Genomic DNA, 22,039 nt, shown 5'->3' with positions numbered 1-22,039 from the left:
GGGGTGGGGGTCTCACTGTCCCCACTTTGTCCAAATGAGGACACAGGCCGTGCTGTCTGCAGGCCAGCCACCCCGCCTGCCCGCCGCACTCACCGTAGGAAGATGCGGAGAAGACGAAGGGCTGGCGGCAGTTGATGCAGACATTGCCCAGGTTGTTGAGCAGCGGGTTGTTGGTGGAGCAGCGGTAGCACAAGGGCACCAGCTCCTGCAGGACAGAGCGTGGCCGCTGAGGGCTCTACGGGGGTGCGGGCGCAGCCCCGTCTCCTTGCCTGGGCTTGGGCTCCAGCCTCCTGGGCCTGGTGGCCAAGAGGAGAGGCCACCTGGATGGGCGGGGCAGGGGCTCTGCACAGGGACGGAGCAGGGTAAGTAAGGGCCTACAGAGACCAGAGGCCCTGCCCCTGGGGCCCGCTGCCCAGGACACCCCCTTCCCAGGCAGGGCTCCGCAGTTGCGGCTCTTCCGGCAGGAATGACACTGGCCACAGCCACCACTGACCAGCCAGCCACTGTGCTCCACGGGTCGTGCCAAGCACATGACCAACTTCAGCCTCATTCCTCCTCACAGCCTCCTGCAGGAAAGCTGTGACCTGCATCCCCATTTGATAGACGTGGAGACTGAGGCTCAGGAAGACTGAGACACAGCTAGGAAATGGGGGAGCTGGGATTCGAATTTATATCTGATGCCAAGTCTGCTCTGAGCTTGAAGGAGACAGTGGCTGTTTGGGTTGGAGGAAGGGAGGTTGGGGCACAGACGGAGCTGCAGACACTGGGGGTGGATCTGCGGGTGAGTGATAACCTGCCTCCAGAAAGGAGGACTAGACCAGGGTCTCCTAGGACGAGGCCCAGGCAGAGACGCTGGGCCCTGGGGCTGGGGCAGGGCAGACCTGGAGCCCCAGGACGGCTGGGAAGCAAGCGGGCAGGGCTGTGGGGCTTAGGGGGCTGTGATAAACAGAGGAGGCAGAGAGGGAAGGGCAGAGAGAGCTGGCACAACAGGGCTCAGGCAGGGGAGGGGGTGCAGAGCCCCAGGAGCACGGCAGCCATCTTTCAGTTGAACCCAGGCCGGGCACAGAGGTGTCAGGAGAGGCCTCCTGCCTGAGGGGCCAGGGCCCTCACCTCACTGTCATGGAAGGGCTTGGAGCGGATGGTCAGGCTGCCCAGTTCAATGGACTTCTGGAACCGGGCGGGGATCTGCAGGCCCTGCAGCTTGTCGTAGGCATGCCGGGCCAGCTTGTAGGCGCCCAGGGCCTTGCTCTGCTTGGCCAGGGTGAAGAGTGTGTTCCTGCCGATGATGAGGTTAAGGGCGACAGAGGCCACAGCAGGCCCGAGCACTGGCTCTGCCCATCTCTGGAGCGAGCCCCAAGCTGGAATGCAGCTTGTGCACATGCCAGGAGGGCACGGGAAGGAGCCTGAGGACTGCTTCGCTCATCTGTGGGAGGTAAGTGAATTTCTCGGATATCAAGGCCCGGAGATTTTTCCAGATACAGACAGCGTTGTCTGCATTAATATTTTAACCTTGCTTAGGTTTTCTGGGCCTGCTGATGGCTCATCTTGGACCCTGGCTGGGCCAAAATGGCTCTCCCTGCCTCACCCGGCCTGCCAGCCAGCCCCTAGATTGCCTGGCACCAAGTGCCGCCCGCTCCAGCCCCGCCAGGAGGAGCCTGACCCCCAGTGCAGAACACTTCTGCCTGCACTTCACTGAGGCCACAGCGAGCTCTGGGGCCCTTCTCTGAGCTCTTAGTCTGGGGCTGACGGGCTTTCATGCTCCACCTCAGGTCACCTCAAATGCCAGCTGTGCCCAGGCCCAGTCTGCCCTTTCTACCCTCACCCTGACCCTGAACGCCCTTCCCCACTGCCCCCTGCCAAGCCTCAGCTAAGCGAGGCCTGCGTCCCAAGCCTCCTCCGAGCCATCCTTCCCCGAAGTTCCTGCTGCCCACTCCCCACCCCACCCCCGTGGCCCCTTCCACAGTCGTCACATGGAGACAAGGTTCCTTGTCTGTGTCTCCCCTGTCCTCCCTGGAGTCAGGGACCATGTCAGGAGTCGTTTCCACATCCCCAGTGGACGTGAGGGTGAAGCTCAGGGCAGGGTTCAGTCAGACTCTGCCGACCTGAACAGAACTTGCTGCAGGGGCTGCGTGCAGGGGCCGACGCCCCATGATGGGGGCAGCTTCCCCCGAAATGTAAAGGATGGGCCTGAACCCCTTCAGAAAGGCTGGTTCTCACCAACTGGCAGCTCTGAGCTCTTCCCTCAGAGGGTGTGTGATTCACGGGAAGAAAGCAGGGCGGGGGCTCGGCAGAGGCTGAGAAATAGTGACGTCCCCTCCTGAAGGAGGGGACAGGGGCTTCTTGTGACTTCTGTCCTTTTCAGGACCTTCAGGATTGGGGGTGATTTCCTCGCAGTCTCTGGCAGCACAGGCCCTAAGGCTCCTCCATGGCCCTCACTGGCAGCCAGAGGAGGACAGGCCGGCTCCCAGGCAGGCCCTGAGGCTGCTGCCCCTTCAGCCCAGCTCCCAGGCAGGGAGCTTCAGCTCCTCCCTTCTCCCACCTCAATTCCCTCCAGCCCCGTCTGTGCACTGGGTGCTCCCCTGGAACATCTACTCAGGCCTCCCCTGGTAGAGACAGATGTCGCCTCCTCCAGGCAGCCTTCCTTGACTTTGACCCCAACCTTCACCCTTGCACACCGCACCCGTCCCACTGAACAAGGCCCTGACACTTGTCATCTCCCCTGACTGATGGTAGTTTGTTGCCTGCTACCGGCTGTGCGCTGGGGACGCAGCAGGCGCTCATCCACCTGGGCTGAACAAAGCTCTGCCCGCCCCCAGGTCCCCAGCTCAGAGGCCTAGCATTCCCTACATTCTGGTCACATGCTCCTCTGGGGGTTACAGAAGGCCCACACAGTGTGTGGGCCAGAGACCCTCCACCGGGCCCAGAGAGCCCTGAAAACTCCCCCTCCCTCGGCGCTGGCCTGAGCCTCCCCGGCTGACCCTCGCCTTCAGCAGCAGCATGGCGAGCTCCCTCCCTCTGTCCGTTCCCGAGGGCTGCTGGAGAGAGAGGGGAGCCTCTGCCAGCATAGTGCTCTGGAAGAACTCCTGGGGCCATCAGACAGGAGGAGCGGGACAGAGGGCGGTGAGCGAAGGATACACTTTGGAGATGCCCAGGGGGGTGTCCTTGGTCAGGCTGTGCAGCAGGAACCTGGAGATGTTGAAGAGCGTCTCGGGAAGGTGGAAGCTGAACGGCTCCTCCTGCCGCGAGGAAAGCACACAGAACTGAATTTCTCAGCCGAGCTGCTGCTGGGCCGGGTGAGAGGCAGATGCCAGGCACTCGGAGTGACTTCGACAGAAGAGCAATCGCCCAGGAAGCACCTGCCGTGTGTGTGCTGGGAGCCTGTGGCCACACTCATCTGGTCCCCAGCCCAACCCGGCGAGGGAAGCAGCTTCACTCTCACGGCAGTGAGGGCAAAACCAAGGCCCCAGACACAGTCTGCCCATGACACCCGCATGGGGCTGCGATTCAAACCCACTGAAAGTGTTTCTCTGAAGCTCATTGCCTCTGGGGTGGCTAATGATTTCTTCTCCCTGAGCTCAAGTTGTTGCCAATTAGCTCTAAAAGGGGAGACCTTTAGGCAATTTGAGACGTGACCTCCATACAAGCATCTCCTTAAACGGAGGCACTTAACCCTCTGTAGCCTGAGAGCACAGGCCTCCTCTCTGTGTCCAGCAGCAGACTGATGGCAATGCCCACAGACGTGTCAGGCACTGGGGTCCCTGCTACATGCCTCTGCCCCTGCGCCCGGCACAGGCCCTCCCATCAGACAGGCGCTCAACACCCGTGAGTTGAATGCACAGGTCTTCTGCACAGAGAGGCCGCCAGAAGCTCCACACATAGCCTGCAGAGGATGTTCCATCGGGAGGGGTCTATAAGAGGTTAAGAGATCCCTGTTTTGAAGGACGCTGGCACGCTGCTCCAGATGACAAGATGAAAGCAGGCCAGCTTCCCCTGGCAGCGAGCACTCAGTGGTAATAAACTGACATTTCCTCAAGGGCCCTGCTGGGCCGCACTCAGCGCTGAGCCACCAGGACTCGGGCCCTAATTGGTCTCGATCCGCGAGGACTCGCTTTACGCCACTTCTCTGGTCCAGAGCCCAGCCTTCGCTCCTTAGTTCTCACTTACATTTCTACAGCCTCTGTCAGTTCCAAGAAAACCTGAGCCTGCATCCTCTCCTGGGTGAGAGCCAGGGAGAGGCCTGCCTATGGTTTTACCACACGAGGTGTGGAAGCTCAGAAGTGTCCCAGGGAGAGGAGAGGGGGTGCTCCCCTGGGAAAGGCGCCACCACCTCCAAACCAGAGCTGCTCTGCCGGGCCGGACACCACACCCCGAGACACTGGCCGCTCCGGGCCTGCGCTCACACTGGGGACTCTGCCAGGAGTGGCCTCCCTCCGCCCCCTCTTCACCTGCCCCTATCTTTCTCATCTCCCACCTCCTGGCTTGGGGGCCACCTCCTCCAGGAAGTCTTCTTAGTCCTCTAAGCATGTCCTTTGAGGGAAATGAAATGCAACTGCTTGTTTCTAGGCTGATGGAAGGCTCGTGTGAGGTCTCCGCATGGGGCAGCGGCAAGAGCCGACACTCTCCCAGGGTCCCCCTTCCAACTGCCCCCCAGTGTCAACTCATTGGATCCTCACCGACAAGTGGGCACTGTTATGACCCTCATCTTACAAAGGTGGGAGCTGAAGCACAGAGGGGAGTAAACGACCAGCCCAAGGTCACACGACGGAGCTGGTGCGTGAGGCCAGCGGTCCGCCTTCTTTAATTCAGCAGGCGGGGGTGGGGAGTGGGGGCTGTAAGTGCACAGGCTCCAAGGCAGGCTGCTGTCTGGGTTCAAGTCCTGGCTCTCCTGCTTACTAGCTGTGCCACCTCTCTGTCCAGCACCTCAGTTTCGTCATCTGTAAAATGGGATGGCAGTATGTGCCTCACAGCATGGTCAAAAGGCTGATACGACGAAGCCCTCGGCACACTGCCTGGTATGCAGTAAGCACTCAGTGAGGGTCGTCTAGTGCTACTGCCCTCTGACTTCTCAGCACGGGCTAAGCTCACACTGCTCAGTGACTGAGGATAAGCAAGCAAGGAAGCTGAGGGCAATCTGTCACCTGTTCCCAACTATCAGGAGGCAGATTTAAAACAGCTTAAACAAAGGATTCAGGAGTAACTAAGAAAAGCTATTTGGGTCTCTGGAGATCAAGCCAACCCTCTCCTTTATAAAGAAGGAAACTGAGAGTCAGAAAGGGGAAGTGAATTGCTCGAGGTTACACAGGAAGTCAGTGGCAGGGCCAGGGAGAGACTTTGGGCCTTTGGTTAGCGCTCGACCTTCACCTGACTAGAAGACAGGGGCTCCTGGAACATCCCCCACGGGTCATTTAGAGAGACAGCCCTCTGAGTGGCGAGGCCAGGGTCCGCCTGAGTCATCTGAATCCAAAGCAAGCGACCAGAAGGCCCCCTCCAGCTCCGGCTGGCTGATTCTGAAGCCCACACGCTGCACATCAAACAAGCGAACAATCAAGAAAAATCAAAGTTCCAACCTGTCTCCCAGGGGGAGACCAGACTTCTCCGCAGGTCGTCACACCCTGTGAGACATGCCCAGGCCCCCCCGCCTGGCAGGTGGTGCCCCTGCCCACCTTACCACGTATCGGTGGATGGCGTGGTAGCCGTGGTACAGCTCAGCCAGGTGCTGGAAGTGGTGGAACTTGCCGAGCATCACTTCCTTCTGAGCAGGGTCTGCGGGGAGCGGGGAGAGGGCGTGTCAGCCTGGACTAGTTCTCCCGACACCAGCCCCCCACCCCCAAGCCAGGGCGATGGGGAAGGCGCTCTGCTGTCCTGAGGCAGCAGAGTCACTCCCTGGGGCAGGGCTGGCGTGGGGAGAGGCTGATCACCGGCACCCAGACAGGCCAGGGCCCCTGGCAGGGAGGGTGGGCGCACGTTGGGAGCACTCATGCCCACCTCAAACCTTTTCCCTCCCCGTCCTTCCTCCTTGAAGCCCACACCCCTGGCCAGAATACAAAGTGTCCCCTCACACCAGGGCTTGACAGTTTTCTAACTCTACCCACAGCTCCGCGCGGTCATGCGGGAAGCAGAGCGGGTCACCCCTGCTTCACAGATGGCAGGCAGCGCTGGGAAAGGACTGTGCTTTGTCACGAGTCCCCTGGCAGCTCCCATGCCAGCATCCACCCCCCGGGCAGGCCTTGGCCAGGGGGACAGCATCTCCCTGCCCTGTCTGCTTCCAGAAGGCCCGCGGCGCATCACGGGAAGTCTTGTGAAGGAAATCAACACCAAAACTATCTGCTATCCCGCCTGGGATGAGTGAGAATCTGGAGTGTGCACCTAAAAAGTGATCTCTTCTTCACCTTTTCATTTAATTCATTTTTTTTTTTTTTAAGTCAGTGCTCAGCCAGCTCCAGTTATGGGCTCCCAGGTAGCCGGGGAGAGACATGTTCTGAATTAGCAACGCAGGCCCGGACCTCCCAACCGTAACCCCAGCATGGCCTTCATACCATCCTGAAGCTCATGGGCAAACTGGGAAGAGATGCCACGCGAGATTACACTGCTGCAAGACAGGGTTATGGACAATACACCCAATAAATAAGCCCAGGGCTTTAATTAAAGCCTCCCAGCTCTTCCGATGTTTATCTTGGTGCCAGAGCAGGGCCGGGGAAAACAAGGGGCCCGGCTGATGCTTGCTTACCTTGAGCTATATCGAGGCACTGCATGGAGAGCATCCAGTAATAATAGGCGGCATCACTAAACCTGCTCTCGACCACGGCATTGTGAGTGAGCTGCTCCAGCACCCGGACCGCCTCGCCCTGCCGCCCGGCCTTGTGGAACGCTGCAGGAGCACAAGAGCACGCCCTGTGGTGGGGAGTTGGGGGGGGGGGTTCTGTGGGGCTCGCAGGGGTTGGGGGGGGTGCGCTGCAGAAGTAGGACACTCATCGGAGCAGCTGCAGCCCCACGTTGCCGGGATGCGCCTTTCAGGCCGAAGGCTATAAATAACCGAGGCCACATCCTTAAAAAGTACAGTGAGGTATATACTCCTTTGGGGGGCTGGGAAAAGGCAACCCACTTTGGGAAGGCATGGGAGATGGGGAAAGCTGAGGGCCACGCCGCGGGGCAAAGTTTGAGGGCGGAAGCACCGCCTGCTGCATGCCCCGCCCCATCGCAGGACAAAGCCTGGCCGCTCCCCAGGTGACACGGTGACGGGCGCAGGGCTTTGTTGCCAGTTCCCTCACTGCGCTGTCACTGCAGACCTACACAGGCTTTACGACATGGGCCACGCGGGGGAGGTCAGCTGGCACCCCCAAGGTCCCAGGACCGAGCCCAACACAAGTACATGCTCGGTCTTCAACTGAGGGCTCTTGGATGACCACCGTGGAAAATCTGGCTTGGTTCTAGCAACCCAATATTTGTAAAAACCAGCAAAAAATTTCTCAACCACTCTTCCATCCACTTCACAGAAATTTCTAGACTCCCACCTATGTGGCCAGAGCCTTGGGGTGTTGGGGACGCCTGGGGAGGCCCTCCTAGCTGTGACACTTGCCCACACGTGGGCGCTCGGATGATCCAAGCCCCCCACGATCGGGAAGGAAAAGTTCTGGCCTTTGTTCCATTCTCATCTCCAATCTCTTGTCTAAGCACCAAGTTACTATGGCAATGGATTCTTGGATGGGTAGACACAGACAGATGGGTAGGTTGACATGTTTTGCCCAAACATGCACATACTTCAGCACCTGGGCGCTCTGGAAGCACTGAAGCCGTGGGGAACACGCTGTCCTGCCACGGGGCCTTTCAGCTGAGGAGCTCCACAGGGAGACACCCCGAAATGTGTGCAGAGGCAGCCACTGCTCCCACAGAGAAGTGCAAACGGGATGCTACGGAAGATGACATGCCCAACTGGAGCCCTGCCCAGAGAGGCCGCAAACCCGAGTCTAGAGAACCAGGCTCCCAGACAGGCAGACCCTGGTCTGAAGCCGGCCCTCCCATTTGTGGCTCTGGGACTTTGCAGGGCACCATCAGCCTCTGTGTCTCTGCAGGGCTGCAGGCGAGATGCAGGCTTATGTGGTTAGGCACCCAATCAGTGCCTGGCGCAGAGAAGGCCGTCATATTTGAAACTATTGCCAGTTAAAGTTCTAGACGTCCTTTCGCTCCCATGTGCAGCTGTTTTCCCAGTGGGTGCGCTGAGGAGCAGGGGACACCCGGTTTCCCTGAGCCAGAGACAGAGCCCAGGTTCTCTTCTGGGTGGGGAAAAGTGGCCTCACCTACTGTATGGGAGGGCTCTTGTTCCATCCTTGCCCCATCGTGCCCCGCCTCAAATTCCCTCTGTGCCATCCCCTTGCTGTGGGACTTCAGACAAATCCTCTACCTCCTCCAACCTCAGTTTTCTCATCTATAAAATGGTACCTACATCACGGGCCCGCTGTGAGGATAACACGGGAGGACACGCAGAGCACTTTGCTCAGAGATGCAACGGGACCTGCCGGAGGTCCTGGGGCTCGACCGTGAGTGGTGGGCCCGAGAGCATCCCACTCGAAGCCCGTCTCCTTCCCACGGCCCCATGGTCTCCACCACCCGGCCCACCACACCCGCAGGAGGGAGCCATCACTCCTAGGGCCGAGGTGGGAGGGCTGGGCAGCTCCTGGACGCGGGTGTGGCCAGCGCTTTCTCCCGCCCCTTCGGCACGGTTACAGGCTGTGGGGCCTACCTTTCTGGGCTTCCTCAAAACGATCGTTCTCTGCGAGCCACTGAGCATAGGGCACGTAGATGTCATCCTTAAACTCGGGGTGCTTCTCACCCAAGGCGAAGGCCTAGGGGAAGGAGTGAATGCAGGCTTCAGAACCCAGCCCCCGCCACCCCCGTGAAAGCACGGCGCTTGGCTGAATCCATTAGGGATGTCATATTTTGCCGGCCTGACAACTCAGAGAGGGGGAGTGCCTCCCCCTCACCACCACCACCCCCAGAAACGCAGAAACAAATCAGCTTTTTGAAAACAAAAGGCAATTAACAGCAATATGCAAGCGACTGGATTCAATAACAACACAGTCTGTTTCTGGACCACAGAAGCGGCACAGAATCGGAAACATTTTATTTTGAGGCTTTGCGTGGGCTCCCGTAGCGCAGCAAACAGATTTCTTTTAATTGGAGGCGACACCTAAGGAAACAGAATTGACATTATCACCACTGCTGCTTATTAGCTGTCAGAGATGACAGTGGATGCGGTGCTGCACGGCACCCGCTGTCTGCTTCGTCTGAGCCCCAGAACCACCTGTCGGGCCAGGAGAACCGGAAATGAATCACGGGGGCCAGTATGTGGTGACGGGAGAAAGCCTGCCTGATGCACTCATTTCTGCTGCTTGAGAAAGCTGATAAACGCCTCTTGAGACGCCATGATTGCCTCTGTCTTTGGCCCCACCCTCTTTCATCAGCGACCTTGTCACCTCAGCAAACAGAGCCACTGAGAGGGGAGACGAGTCAGACGGCTCTTACCAGCAAAGGCCTCGCAACGGCCCTGCAGACCAGACCACAGCAGGTGGGCACAGCTCGGAGCCCCCTGAAGATGGATTTCAACCCAGGGCATGGGGAGCCAGGAAGCCAGAGGGTGGGGGTCAAGCCACAGAGGGGGAGCACGGCGGCGGTTCCACCAGCGGCCTGCAGCCGTCTCTCCTGCTGGCCTGGCTAACTCTTCCCAGGCCTTGGGGCAGAGGGGTCAGGGGAGACGGCGAGGGCCCGTAATGGCTCTGGCAGCCTGCGCCTGGGAAGTATGGCTGGCGTTTTCCGCCACAACTTGGCAGAAAAATGCCACCAAGCAGGGTTTACATGTCACAGAGGGGTGGCCTGTGTCGGCGACACATCAGCCAGGACCAACGGCAGGCAGCGGGGGCTGTCACGTTAACTCTGGCATCCCTCACGCCCCTCGCAGAGCCAGCAGGCCGTGAGGGTTTCCTGAATGAACGAATGAGCAAAGGCAGAAAGCGAGCGCGGAGAGGCCCTCCAGAACACTCGGGGCTCAGAGAACTCGCGGCCGGGTCTCCTGACTTTCAGGCCAGTGCTCACGTCGAGGGCAGCTGCTCTCCGTGTGAACCGCCCCCCAAGTCCCCGTGTCCCAGGGCTCAGGGAGGGCCTTGGCGCTCACCTCGTCCCAGCGCTGGGTCTCCACATGCAGCTGAACCAAGGACTTGAGGTCACCAATCTTCAGGTAGGTCTCAGCAGCGTAGCCAGGGTTATCCAACTTCTTGAAGAAGTGGGCGCACATCAGCAGCGGCTCCCGCTCAGCCTTGTCCAGCTTGCGGGCGATGTCGATGAGCCTGGAGCAGCGAGAGCACGGGGAGGAGTGGACTCTGGGGAGGCGGCTGGTGGGGAAAGCCCCGTGGCGTCTGGGTCTCTCCAAGGGCGGCTCATCGTGCTGACGGCTCCCCCAATCTGCCCACGCTCAGTATGGTGCCTTGGCCCCGGTGCATGATGCGAGGTAACTCACTGAGGGACTTCACCCAGAAAGGCCGCCTGGTGAAGGACACTCTGTCCCTCACTACATGTGTCTTTCCTGGGAGATACGACCCTGTCCAGCAAGCTCTGGGGGGGTAGCCAACATCTGCTGCTCATCTACGCGCGTCAGCTCAGTGCCATAAGCCTTCCCACGTATGATCTCACTGGATCGTCTCTGCCCTCGGGGGGTCGGTGCTGTTATTCCCATTTCACAGATGAGGACACCAGAGGCCGGCGTCTGCAGCCGGGAAGGGGCCGAGTGCCCTCTCCAGCACCATTAGAGGAATTCTCACAGGGAAGCAGGGGCGGGGGTGGGAGCAGCCTTCAGGGACAGACCGCTGGAGGAAGGGCCAGTGTGCTAATGCTCTGCGCTCTGGGAGGAGAGCCTGCGGGGATCTGCCTCTTCTCCTGGCCATGGTGCTGACCAGGCCAGGGCTGGGGTGGGGGGTGCCACGAGACCACTGGTTCACCCGGCCCCGCCACGGCTCGTGGGCACAGGGGGCTGAGTGGAAAGCGCTTCTCCCCTCCAGAGAGGCTGGGCTTTGGAGCCAAAGCGGCTCTCCCAGGGGAGAGGGGTTCCATCTTCCCAGCTCGCTCTTTGTGAGAAAGGATGGGGAAGCAGCTGTTAACAGAGACATCTCAGAAATCGGCAAGCTCAGGGAGGCTTGTCAATCCGTACTGAGAAGAATAATGGCTCTAAAAATACCACTTCTCAGCAGAGATAGGACACATTTTTAGGGAAAGGTGGTGCAGGCAACCCCTTGGGAGCCCCCACCCCCGCCCCACCCGTGAAACCTAATGTCCCGGGAGAAAGGACAGAGTGTGCTTGATGTCTGTCTTCTGAACGCGGTGAGCACCCCTGGGGTAACGTGATACGTATCAGCTGCAAATGACGGTGATGTAAAAAACTAGAGTGACTGGGGGCCCTAAACCTGCCTGGCTCTCTCCTGCCCCACCCCTTTCCATGAAAAGAAAAACCTGATGGGGGCGGTAGGATAGGCGAACTCTGCACCTCTGTCTTCAAGAAACGCTATTATGGGACAAGAGGACGATGGGGCGGTACAGGAGGGCCCGCTAAAAGGGGCCACACCCACCACGTGACTTAGTCGTTGACCAGCCCCTCTCCCTCTGGGTCCCGGGCCACTGCGGCCCACGGACCGCAGAGTGGTCTCCAGGGTGACCGACAGCCCTCAGGGCACGGGCCGAGCCGACCTCAGGAGCCACTCCCTCACTGCTTTTCCTCTGCCAGCTGCAGCCTGCCCGCGTCTATGCGTGCACAGACACACACACACGTTAGCACGAAGCCCACTCCTGACTGTGGGAGGAGAGAGGCCACCCCGCCCAAAAAGGGTCCTGAGACTGAGCCCATCCTCTGTCCAGCAGCTCCACCGGAAGCCCCCGAGCTTCGGTTCTCTGCCTCCGTCAGCAGCATCGCCCACCAACCAGCCAGAGCTCAGAGTCTTCTGCCAGTTCCCCAGTCAGCCCCACCCTGACGCCACCGCGTCGGGTCCTGCGGTTCAGCTCTCCCAAGTCTCTCGTTCCCTCCGCCGCCACACGGCCCCCTCGGCCCACTTCACTGGACACCTGGTCTCCCTTCCTCCAGTTTTCCCTCCATCCTACACCTGCGGCGGGAGCACGGCCCTGACCGGGGTCCTCCCCACCTGCTGACAGGTCTAAACACCTCAGTCTGGCCCCCGAGGCCCTCCCCGTGAGACCAGCCCAGATGCCCCTACCGCTGCCAGCATCCTCCCCGCCCCTCTCCTGGACCGTCATCCCAAGGTGGCCCAGTTGTCCTGTCTGTTGCTGTTCCTCCCCTTGCGCACCCTCCCCTTCCTGCGCCTCCACCACTTCCAAGTCCCACTTGCAAGTCGTCAAAGGCCCTTCAGGCGAAGACCACGCCTGGCTCCCCCGGGAGAATGCACATCTCCTTCCCCGAGGCGCTTGGCGCCGCTCCTGTTCTTTTCAGCGCCGACCATCACACAGGCTACAGGCCCTGCTCCACGACTGCCTGGTTGGCCAGCCTTGTGTGATCACTCGGTCCCCGAACCCCGGTTTCCTCATCTGAAGGGGGGCATGGAGACACTGACGCTGAGGGTGTCGGGGGAACCACATGCCCGCAGGGAGCAGTGCCGGCTCAGGCGGGGCTCAGGGAACGGCGGCCCCGAAGCCTGGGTGGCCCCCTCACCCTCCACCACCCCTTCCCCAGGGCCTTGCTGAGCAGCTCAAAGGCAGCAACTGCTGCATCTGTATTTCCTCCAAACCGAGTCAGCGTCGCCTACGACCAGATACTTAGAGGAACACTGTTTTCCCTTGTCAGTCACAACCGAGCGCTGACAGGGCGTGACACGCCGCCGCCCACGTGCCTCTTGGGGCCGGGACTGGAAACCTACATGTCGACCCAGCCGTGGTCCCCGCTGATCTCGATGGCCTTGCGGTGCTCGCCCGCCGAGATGTACATCTCCACGGCGGCTTTGGGCTCGTTGATGTTTCGAGCCCAGTCAGCCTGTTTCGCGATTAGCATCTTTGTTTCTTTGGGGTCTTCAGATCCAAGGAAATCCTGAGGAAGCACAACAAAAACACTCGGGATTAGAACTTCCTGCTGCCAGCATGACGTCAGAGCTGCCGGAGGCTACAGTGAGGATGGGCCCTCTCGGTGGCGGCCAGGAAGCAGTAGCAGGCTGGGCTCCAAGGGGCCGACGGGGGAGAGGGGTGGGGAGGGGGAGGATGGGGGGAGCAAGCCCAGGGGCCACCCCACAGGTGCTCTGGGGAGGGGCTGGGGCAGTGTGAAGGACAGCGGCTCTCGACACTTCCTGCTCATCCCGCCAACGCCGCATATCCTCCAGCTGAACAACGCATTCCGGACTCGCAGGAGTGCCGTGCACAAACTCCACGGAGCAGGAGGCTCGTGGTCAAGGCGCTTTGTTTTTTTCTCCTTCATGCAGAGTTTGATGCACGTGTGACTTTACACAATTTCGGACCCTCAGACCTAGTGGCACCTTTACTCAGAGTAAGGATGACGCCCCTCCCCACCCCACAACGCCTCAGAGTGAGGGTGGGGGTGCCCCGAACTCAGACGGGATGGCTTCCAGAGTTCCTGGAGGGCCCCTCAGCTGCCACCGCGCCGCAGGATGTCTGTTTCCTGACTCTGTTCACCTTCTGCCGCCTGAACTCGGGGCGTGATCCCCTCGGCTCTGCCCTGGCTGTTTGCCTGGTAAGCAGCACAAGGGATTCTGGTGAACCACCTCTCAACCGGATGCTCGGAAACCAGGCCTGAGTTTGGGTCTGCGGGGCTGGGGACAACAGGAGGCCACGGGGATCTGAGGCAGAGGGAAGGGGCTTGCAGAGACCCTTGAAGGTGGGAGAGGCTGGTGGACCTGGGGGCTCCGGAGCCTGTGTTCCTTCCACCACAACGGGCCTCTGAGGGGCCATGCCCAGCTTCCCTGGGTTTGGCCTGAGGACTCATGAGAAACAGCTTCAGAAGAGCACCTCTTCTTGGGATACGGTTACCCAATGTACATGTGTGGGGGCCGCCAGAGTTGAGGCACCTTTGGTGCTAACAATTTTAAAGGTGGGGCTTTTCACAAAGGGAAATTGCGAGAGCTTAAGCGTGCAGCCTCACGTGCCTCCTCAGCAGCGGTCTGTCTTGGGAATAAAGTGCCCTGCGGAGTCTGCGCCGTGCGAGCTCACAAAACCTGAGAAAGCATGCCTTTCCCCTGATTAGCACTCACTTCTCAGGAAAGTACAGTCAATGTACGCTGAAAACCCACTCGAACAATTAGCGTTCTCTTTTCTTTTTCCATTTGCTTTCAGGGTAATTGGGTAGCCTCTAAAATAACACATTAGATGGGCCGAAGACAAGCGGTTCTTTTAAGGCGAGGACAGAGCATCACGACCCTGATGCTAAGGCACCAGTGAAAGACAGCTCACTGCAGCTCACAATGGGAGGGGGCTAGGATGGCGGCCGCCGGAACCGGAGACGCCTGGCTTGGGCCCTTAAGGACACGGCCTTTACTCTTGGTAGCTACAGTGCTGACCCTTTATGCCAAAGCAAAGCCAGAGCTCTGCTGACTGGGTTGGTTAAAGGGGGTGAGCGGCTGGAGAAAACAGGCATCCTGAAAGAACAGAAATGTCCTTCAGAGTGAGTGCTCATGGACTGCAGTATATCTGTGGTGAGAAGGGTCAGAGGCCAAGGTCGAGCCAGGAGCTTGGCTGGTTGGCTCAGCCAGGGCCAGAACGCACAGGCTTCATGAAGGAGCCTGCCCCAGCCCCGCAGCCCGGCTCCAGAAGCTCTGACCTAATTGGAGTTGAGTCTAAATGCTTCCTCTAACAAGATGGCTTTCCAGAGGTTCTTTGGTTCCACGGCGCTGATTTACACGTTATCTGGGGCCGTGGCAAAGGCGTTGTCCTGGAGTGGACAGAAAGAGGCCGTGCTGAGTGACGAGCAAGACTAAACAGTGCCCTTGCGCTCCGTGATTCTGATCAGGACATACTACATGAGAGTTAAGAGCACTATAATCCCCTTTATCACCAGATAAACATGTCACTTACCCGGAAAGCATACAATTTATTTGTACGTGGGAATGTAATTTAAAAATTTTCTGAAAACCAGATTGAATCTTGGGAAGCAATTTTCAAGTAAACAAAAACATGCCACGTTAATAAGCACTGTGTCCCCCCGACCCCCCGACGTAATATGTATGTACACATGCTCCCAGACTGTGGGTGGGGAGGGGGCCGAAATGGAACCACCCTACTGGGATCCTACTTGGAATTTTACCAAAGGCTGAGGCCAAAAACAATGCCCAGCGTATTTACCTTTATGGAGAGGCAGACCAGATGGGCTGTGCAAATGGCTGCCTTTCTGAGTGGGAGACTCTAGGCGCACAAAGCCCACCGGAAGTGTGATGGGGGTTCTTTCCAAAGAACCTCTGGAAAGCCATCTTGTTAGAGGAAGCATTTAGACTCAACTTCAGTTAGGTCAGAGCTTCTGGAGCCGGGCTGCGGGGCTGGGGCAGGCTCCTTCACAAAGCCTGTGCGTTCTGTCCCTGGCGGGGTGGGTAGGGGGCAGCCCTGAAGGACAAGCATGCTGTGGTCCCGCCTGGCCTTGCTCGTTCTCCCAACCTTTCTGAGCTGAGCTGGGCAAGGTCACCCTCCGAGAATGAGATGGAGACTGAGCAAAGTGAAGTGCCTCCCCAGGTCACGCACAGGGAGGCCAGCCCTCACGCCCGCTCCCGGGACAGCAGGGCCAGGCACCGTCCCCGATGCCGCGGCTGCCCACGGGACTGCTCAGAGGTTCTGTGAGGGCGGCTGGCCCAGAAGAACCACCATGACTAGCCAATCCCAGTGCCCACATTCTAGACTCAGGGATTTGCTCCTTTAGTTCAAGGTTTTAATCCTTGCTTTAAACGCTATTATCCCCAGAAAGAGAGTTAGGTGTTCTCAGTGTGATCACACTGTTACATAGTGCGCGTGTGTGTGTGTGCACGCACGCACGAGCGTGTGCTGGGGTTTGGAGGGAGGGGAGGGTACAAAAGTTGAAGAGGGCAAAATGGGGTCAGCTGAAGCAGCCAGACCTGAGGGACGAAATGAAGGAATCACCAAGGAAGAGACAGGCTGGGGCCCGGTCCTCAGCCAGGTGCTGAGGACCAGCAAGTCCGGGCCTGCATCACAGCAACCCAGGTACTGCCATTTACCCAAGGCCTCACAGAGGCACCAAAGACAAGAGCGCGCAGCCGTCCTCAGGAACAGAAGTGCAGGGGGATGATGGGGAGGGCTTTCCATCTTAAACTTGCTAGATAATTATCATGAACAGCCTCTAACTGCTTGTGGTTGATGACTCACTGAACATTCTGAGGCCATGAGGTTACTGGGAAAGAGGGTAACAAGGGTACCTTCGTGCTGAAGCTGAAGCTCCAACACTTTGGCTACCTGATGCGAAAAGCTGACTCTCTGGAAAAGACCCTAATGCTAGAAGGCAGGAGGAAAAGGGGGCAACAGAGGATGAGATGGTTGGATGGCATCACCGACTCAATGGACGTGACCAAGCCCCGGGAGACGAAGGACAGGGAAGCCTGGCGTGCTGCAAAGTCCGTAGGGTCGCAAAGAGTCAGACACAACTGAGCGACTGAACGACAAATGGGGGCAGGCAGACCTGGCTGCTCTAGGCGCCCACCCTCTCTTCACCTGCGCTCGGGCCGCCTGCAGGTTTCCTGGTGGTCTGGGCGCCGCGGGGGACCTGCTCTCACACAAGCCATGAGGAGCTGCTCCGGGAAGACCCTTGAGTGCCTTTAACGGCCCAGACCTGGAGATTCGGCTTACCAGGACCTCCATGTGCAAGAGGATATCAGCCCTCCACCCTACATGGGTGACGGGGGTGGTGGGCTTGCACATGGGCAGGGCCTCTGTCGTGGCACCTCTGATGCCCTGCACGAAGCCCAGCGCTAAGAGGAGCCGGCACTCAGGAGGCCTTGCCCAGAGTGAACCACACGGGCCCCCGTGACGACAGCAGAGCCGGCTCGGGCCTGAGGACACGGACACTCAGCGGCTTCTGACAGAGGCTGGAGGGAACTTGTGGGAGACAGAACCCCCAACCCTTACCAAGGGGACTCTGCTGGTTAGGACGCACCATCCACCGGGTCTGAACCACCATGCTCTGCCCCCTGTGACGTCAGCCTAAAAGGTCGGCGGAGGGCCAGCTCTACCCGTTCAGTGGCTGCCAACGGTGCCCCTGTTGACCAACCTGCCCACGCCCTTTCCGAGGCTGCGGGCCATGGTCCGTTCCACGTGGCGTCTGGGAAGACAGCCTGGAGGCGGCGGTGGTTACCTTGGCGTACTCGAACATGCGCAGTTCCGTGTACATGTCGAGCGCGAGGTTCTCGTGCCCGCTCTTCTTGTACAGTTTGGCGGCCTCGTGGAACTTCCCCTGGTAGGAAAACACATCTGCCAGAAACAGGTCATTGTTGGTCTCTCCCCGCTTCTTCCGCTCCTGGAAAAATTAGAAGCACAGGAAATGGTCTCCGCAGCCGTGGCAGGAAGCGCCCTTCGCAAAGGTCCGCCGTGGCTATTTCAGGTTAAGCCCCTGGGCCTTCCTACTGGAACCTACGCTTGGCTCCTGGGCTGCTGTGTCTCTCACCTCGGTTTCTGGTGGGAATGCCTGACAACAAAAGCAGCTTTTTTTTCTTTTTCACCAGATGAGGGAAGATCAAAAGAGATGCAAACTTGTTTAGTGGAAACTCCTCACAGTGGCTTCCTTACGTACCCTTCCAAGGAAGCGACTGCATGGTTAGGATGGGGTGTGCTGCCCACTCCTGGGGACCCCCAAGCTCCAAGAACTCCCAAACCCCCAGGCCTGGCTTGGCTGGGTTGTGACTCGTGATCATGGTGGACAGGGAGAGAGTATTTTAGCATTTCCTCCTGAGAAAAAGAGCAACAGCAGAGGATAGCGAGTCTCATGTTCCTTCCACTGAAGAGAAGGCGAGCGACGCTGTGTGCCGAGCATCCGCCAGGCGCCGGGTGCCCCTCAGCCGGGTCACAATGCCGGGAGCCCAGCCTCGGGAGAGGGGCGGGTGGGATCACACGGTGCTGGGGTTGGACTGCGTCTGACTCCAGACGCTCTTTGCCCTACATAATCCTGCCTGCGGAAACCAGTGACCGTCCCCAAGGACGCACCTGTCGAGTGCCTGCTCCACGCTGCACGCGTGATCGATGTGTACACGATCACACGCACGCAGAGGCGCAGCAGTGCTGAGGCTGACAGCAAGCGGGGCCCTCCTCCCGCCGTGGCAGGGAGCAGCCATTAGTCTGCAGCTCAAGCTACCTGTAAACACTCAGTGGCTCCCATATCTCATCCCCGGCAGTTTCCCTTTGCTTGGTTTCTAGCAAGTGCACCGCAGAGGAGGAACACGCGACACCGAATCAAACTCCTAGACAAGCTGGTGAAAGTTACAACAGCTGGAGGCAACAAGCTTCCCCACTGACAGAAAAGAATTTATAAAAACCAAAAGGAAAACAGAACCACACTATACATAGTTTACGCTAGTCAGCCAAATAAGCTGACTCCTAATTGTAGGAAATAAATTAAAATCTCAGTGAGATAAAGAAATAGGTTTTGCGGGGTGTGGAATTTAGGCCAAATCTGTTGCAGGCCCCAGAACCTCACTAGGATCAGAGCAAACGATTCCATGGGCTTAGCGAGTAAGAATCGCGCAGACAGACTCTCTCTCTCCAGCCTGCTCTCAGCCCAGCGGCAGCTCACTGACCCAAGAGGCGCCTGGTAAGGAACCCGGGTTCTCTGGAATATGGTGAATGCCTAGAAGCAAGCCACTGAGGCCTCCGAGCAAGCGAAATGGATCCTCGCTCAAAGGCCCTTTACTCTTTTTCCAGAGACAGTTCTTTCAAGGTTACTCCGCCTGGCTCAGAACACGTCGGAAGACACTGCACGTGTGATCTCAGGAAGACGTGATAAACAGCCAGAGTCGGTCCTCACAGAGGCCGGTTACTTTTGCATAGAGAAAAAATTACGCACCGTGGCCTTGTCTTAAGACTCCTAGATCCAGACCGGTTGACCTACAAACACGGCCCCTATTAGTCATAAGCAGTCCTGGCCGCTGTGGGTAGACAACTCTGAATACTCCCCGCCCCGTGCAGGTAAGGACACAGAAGATGTGCTGGGGAGGGCGGGGCTGTGCGGGGCGAGCTCTGGGAGCAGCTTCTTAGAAGGCGACACGGCCCCAACTAGGGACCGCAGGGGCCTGGAAGACAGAACTGGCTTGAATTCCAACCCGGCCTTCTGCCTTGGGGATGCAGACACAGCTTCTCTGAGCCTTAGTTTTATTTCTCAAATAGGGATACGAAGAGCAGCTGCCTCACGAAGCTGTTGTGAGGCTGTAAAATCGTGTACACGTGGCTCATGCGTGCGGCCCGGAGCAGGCACTCAACAAATGGCAACGATTACCAGGCCGGGCCGGCTGTGAGCTCCCGCAGGCCTCTTCCATGCGGCTCTCTGCCCATGGGGCTCAGCATGCGGCCTGGCCCGCGACAGGTGTTTAGGATGCTGAACTGAGCCAGAGGGACAAGACATTTGCTGGTTTCCTCGCAACTTCCATATGTGAATTCAAATGTATCTCACATTCCCAGAGCCTCACAATAAATCTGTTCTGAAGGATAAATACGTACACCTTTTCACAGACAGACAGCATGAAGAGACACGGGGATAGAGAACAGTCTCCCATCCCTCAGCAAACGGTGAAGGCGGAACCAGCCTCTTGGGGCTCCCACCGCTCCCAGGGGGGCCGATGAAGAGGGCAGGCTACGGGGAGGGCTGAGTGTTCTGAGGGTGCAGCACCCCCTCCCCAGGGCCCGTCCCGGGGGTGGGTGCAGACCACGTGCATTTGGGAGACGCTGCCTCCACGGGCATGCTGTGCAGCCCTAGAGAGGGTGGTGACGAGCTAACAGGCACTGTGAGCACGGAATCTGGCTCCCAAGAACCTGTTTAATCAACCCTGCGAGGTCGGTCTCATCCCACTGTTTAGCCCTCCCAGCAACCCTGCGAGGTCGGTCTCGTCCCATTTCCCAAACAAGAAGCCAGATCTCTGACAGACGAGGCACCCACTGGGCTCACCCAGCTCCCAGGGGACAGTCCGGACTCCTGGCTCCCACGCGCCGGCCCCCTCTGCGGGCGCCCTGCCCTCTCCCGGACACCTGTGGGCTCCTGCCACGTGGCCTCCAGGCACCCGCCTGGAAACCACCGACAGAGCGTGTGCGCTGCCCCGAGAAGGAAGAACACCTCATCCTTTACCTCAATGCTGTTGATGAGCTCTAAATACCGGAGGTCTTGTACTCTGGTGAAGGCCTACAGGGGAAGAAGAAATGAAAGAAAATCAGCTGCCTTCTGGGCTTCAAAAGTGGGTGATTGGCTGCGGGCGGGAAGTCAAGCTTTAGAAAGTGAGCCAGTAAGGGGGCGGCGAGGGGGGGCAGGGAGAAGTGAGCGCTGATTAATCACCATGTGTTGGGAGGGCTCTGCCACTCACGGAGGCGGGGCTTTCTCCCCGGATTAGTCCGCACAAAGGATGCATCGCTCGCTCTGGGACCAGGTCAACCCAGACGGTGCAGTCGGCAGCGGGGCTGGCTTGCGCATTCTCTATGCACCAGGGAGGGCCAGGCCCACGGAGCCTCTGAGGCAGCGGCATCAGAGGGGGAGTGGGGGCAGGGACCGACCGAGGAGACCCCGCACGTCCACCCTAGTGACCGGGGCTGAGCGTGGGAGACAGCCATGCCTTCCACAGGGCACACACAGGGCGGCACTGAGGGAGGGGACGGGGCAGAGCTGAGAAGGAACAGACATGGTTTCTGGAAGAGGGAGGCAGGCAATGAATCACTCCTTGTCCCTGGAAGCAAACTCTTACATAAACCTGACCAGTGCAGCTTGCCATGGACTCACTGTAAAGCCAGAGATTTCAACCCATGGGCTACTAGAACATTCGAGGCAGCCTTCTGCAGGAGAACGGCTGTTTGCTAAGCCTCTTTTGCAGCTTTCAGATCCTGCAAGGGCTGCAATGGAGCACAGCCCGCCCATCAGGAGGCTCTTCATGGGCCTTTGCTGCCAGCGTCCTCCCAGGCGTGCTCCTCTGCACCGTCCCATGGGAAACGGGCTGACACGCACCCGCAGGAGGCAGCAGAGCCTGCAGCCTTAGAACCACCACCCCCGCCAACTGCTCTCTCTGCTTAGCTGCATGACACCCTCCATCCTAAAAGGCCGGGGAAGCAGACAGGTCACCCGGCCTCCAGCTGCCTCACGGATGACCACAGAGTGACTTCATCTTTTCATCCTGCAGGGCCAAGCGTCCTGTCAGGGGCTGGAGACCCAGAGACCGCTACGACCTGGCTTTTGTTCCCTCCTGCAATTCAGGGGCCCGTATTCTAAAAGGTGAGGCAGGCAGGTGAAAGAGACCACGAACCATCCCTGAGCCAAGAGCTGTACAGTTACAAACTGAACGCCCTGGAGAATGCAGACTCACTAACTAGCAATGGACAGTGGCGGAAGGCAGGACTCAGCAAAGCGCTGAAGGGCAGGAAGCTAACAGAGGGCACCCCTAGAGAGGGGTCCCCTGAAGGAGTCAGGCAGGCATCACGTGAGCAAAGGGGTGGACGGCCCAAAGCACCCATCGCCACGCAGGAGGTCTGACAAGCCACCTTCGAGACCGGGCTTCCTGGAAGCAACGTGACGGGGACGTCTGGCCGAGAGGCAGAGAAGAAAGAAGGAGCCTTCGGGGTCTCAGTCCTGGCTGGGGCCGCTGAACCTGCCCTGGCTCCACCTCCAGGCTGCCAACAGCTTTCTCCAGACGGGGGCAAGGTAGCAGGTCCCGTCTGTGGGCCTTCTAGGTCTGCTTGGCTAGGATTCCAGGACTTGCCACCGTGAGAAACCTGTCTCCGAGTTCTTTCATCCCTGACACATCCTGCAGAGTCAGGGGTGCCCTGGTCGGAGCGGTCAGAGTCACAAGGCCCCAGGATAACCTCAAGCAGGGGG

General features: G+C 59.0%; 1 protein-coding gene across 1 annotated transcript in view; it reads right to left on the bottom strand.

Annotated features, from left to right (window-relative positions):
• IFT122 (intraflagellar transport 122) overlaps positions 1 to 22,039 on the bottom strand; it is a 65,783-nt gene that overhangs the window by 2,753 nt on the left and 40,991 nt on the right. Inside the window, exons 17-27 of the mRNA XM_052636854.1 lie at positions 20,312 to 20,365; positions 17,339 to 17,500; positions 12,906 to 13,072; positions 10,166 to 10,337; positions 8,738 to 8,840; positions 6,728 to 6,868; positions 5,669 to 5,763; positions 3,136 to 3,236; positions 2,749 to 2,751; positions 1,111 to 1,276; positions 94 to 205 (exon numbers count right to left, since the gene is read on the bottom strand). Of these exons, the coding sequence (XP_052492814.1) occupies positions 94 to 205; positions 1,111 to 1,276; positions 2,749 to 2,751; positions 3,136 to 3,236; positions 5,669 to 5,763; positions 6,728 to 6,868; positions 8,738 to 8,840; positions 10,166 to 10,337; positions 12,906 to 13,072; positions 17,339 to 17,500; positions 20,312 to 20,365 (1,276 nt within the window). The remainder of the gene's footprint in view (positions 1 to 93; positions 206 to 1,110; positions 1,277 to 2,748; positions 2,752 to 3,135; positions 3,237 to 5,668; positions 5,764 to 6,727; positions 6,869 to 8,737; positions 8,841 to 10,165; positions 10,338 to 12,905; positions 13,073 to 17,338; positions 17,501 to 20,311; positions 20,366 to 22,039) is intronic.

The sequence above is a fragment of the Budorcas taxicolor genome, chromosome 1, assembly GCF_023091745.1.
Source record: "Budorcas taxicolor isolate Tak-1 chromosome 1, Takin1.1, whole genome shotgun sequence".
Lineage (NCBI taxonomy): Eukaryota > Metazoa > Chordata > Mammalia > Artiodactyla > Bovidae > Budorcas > Budorcas taxicolor.
This window is presented reverse-complemented; position numbering and strand designations above follow the sequence as displayed.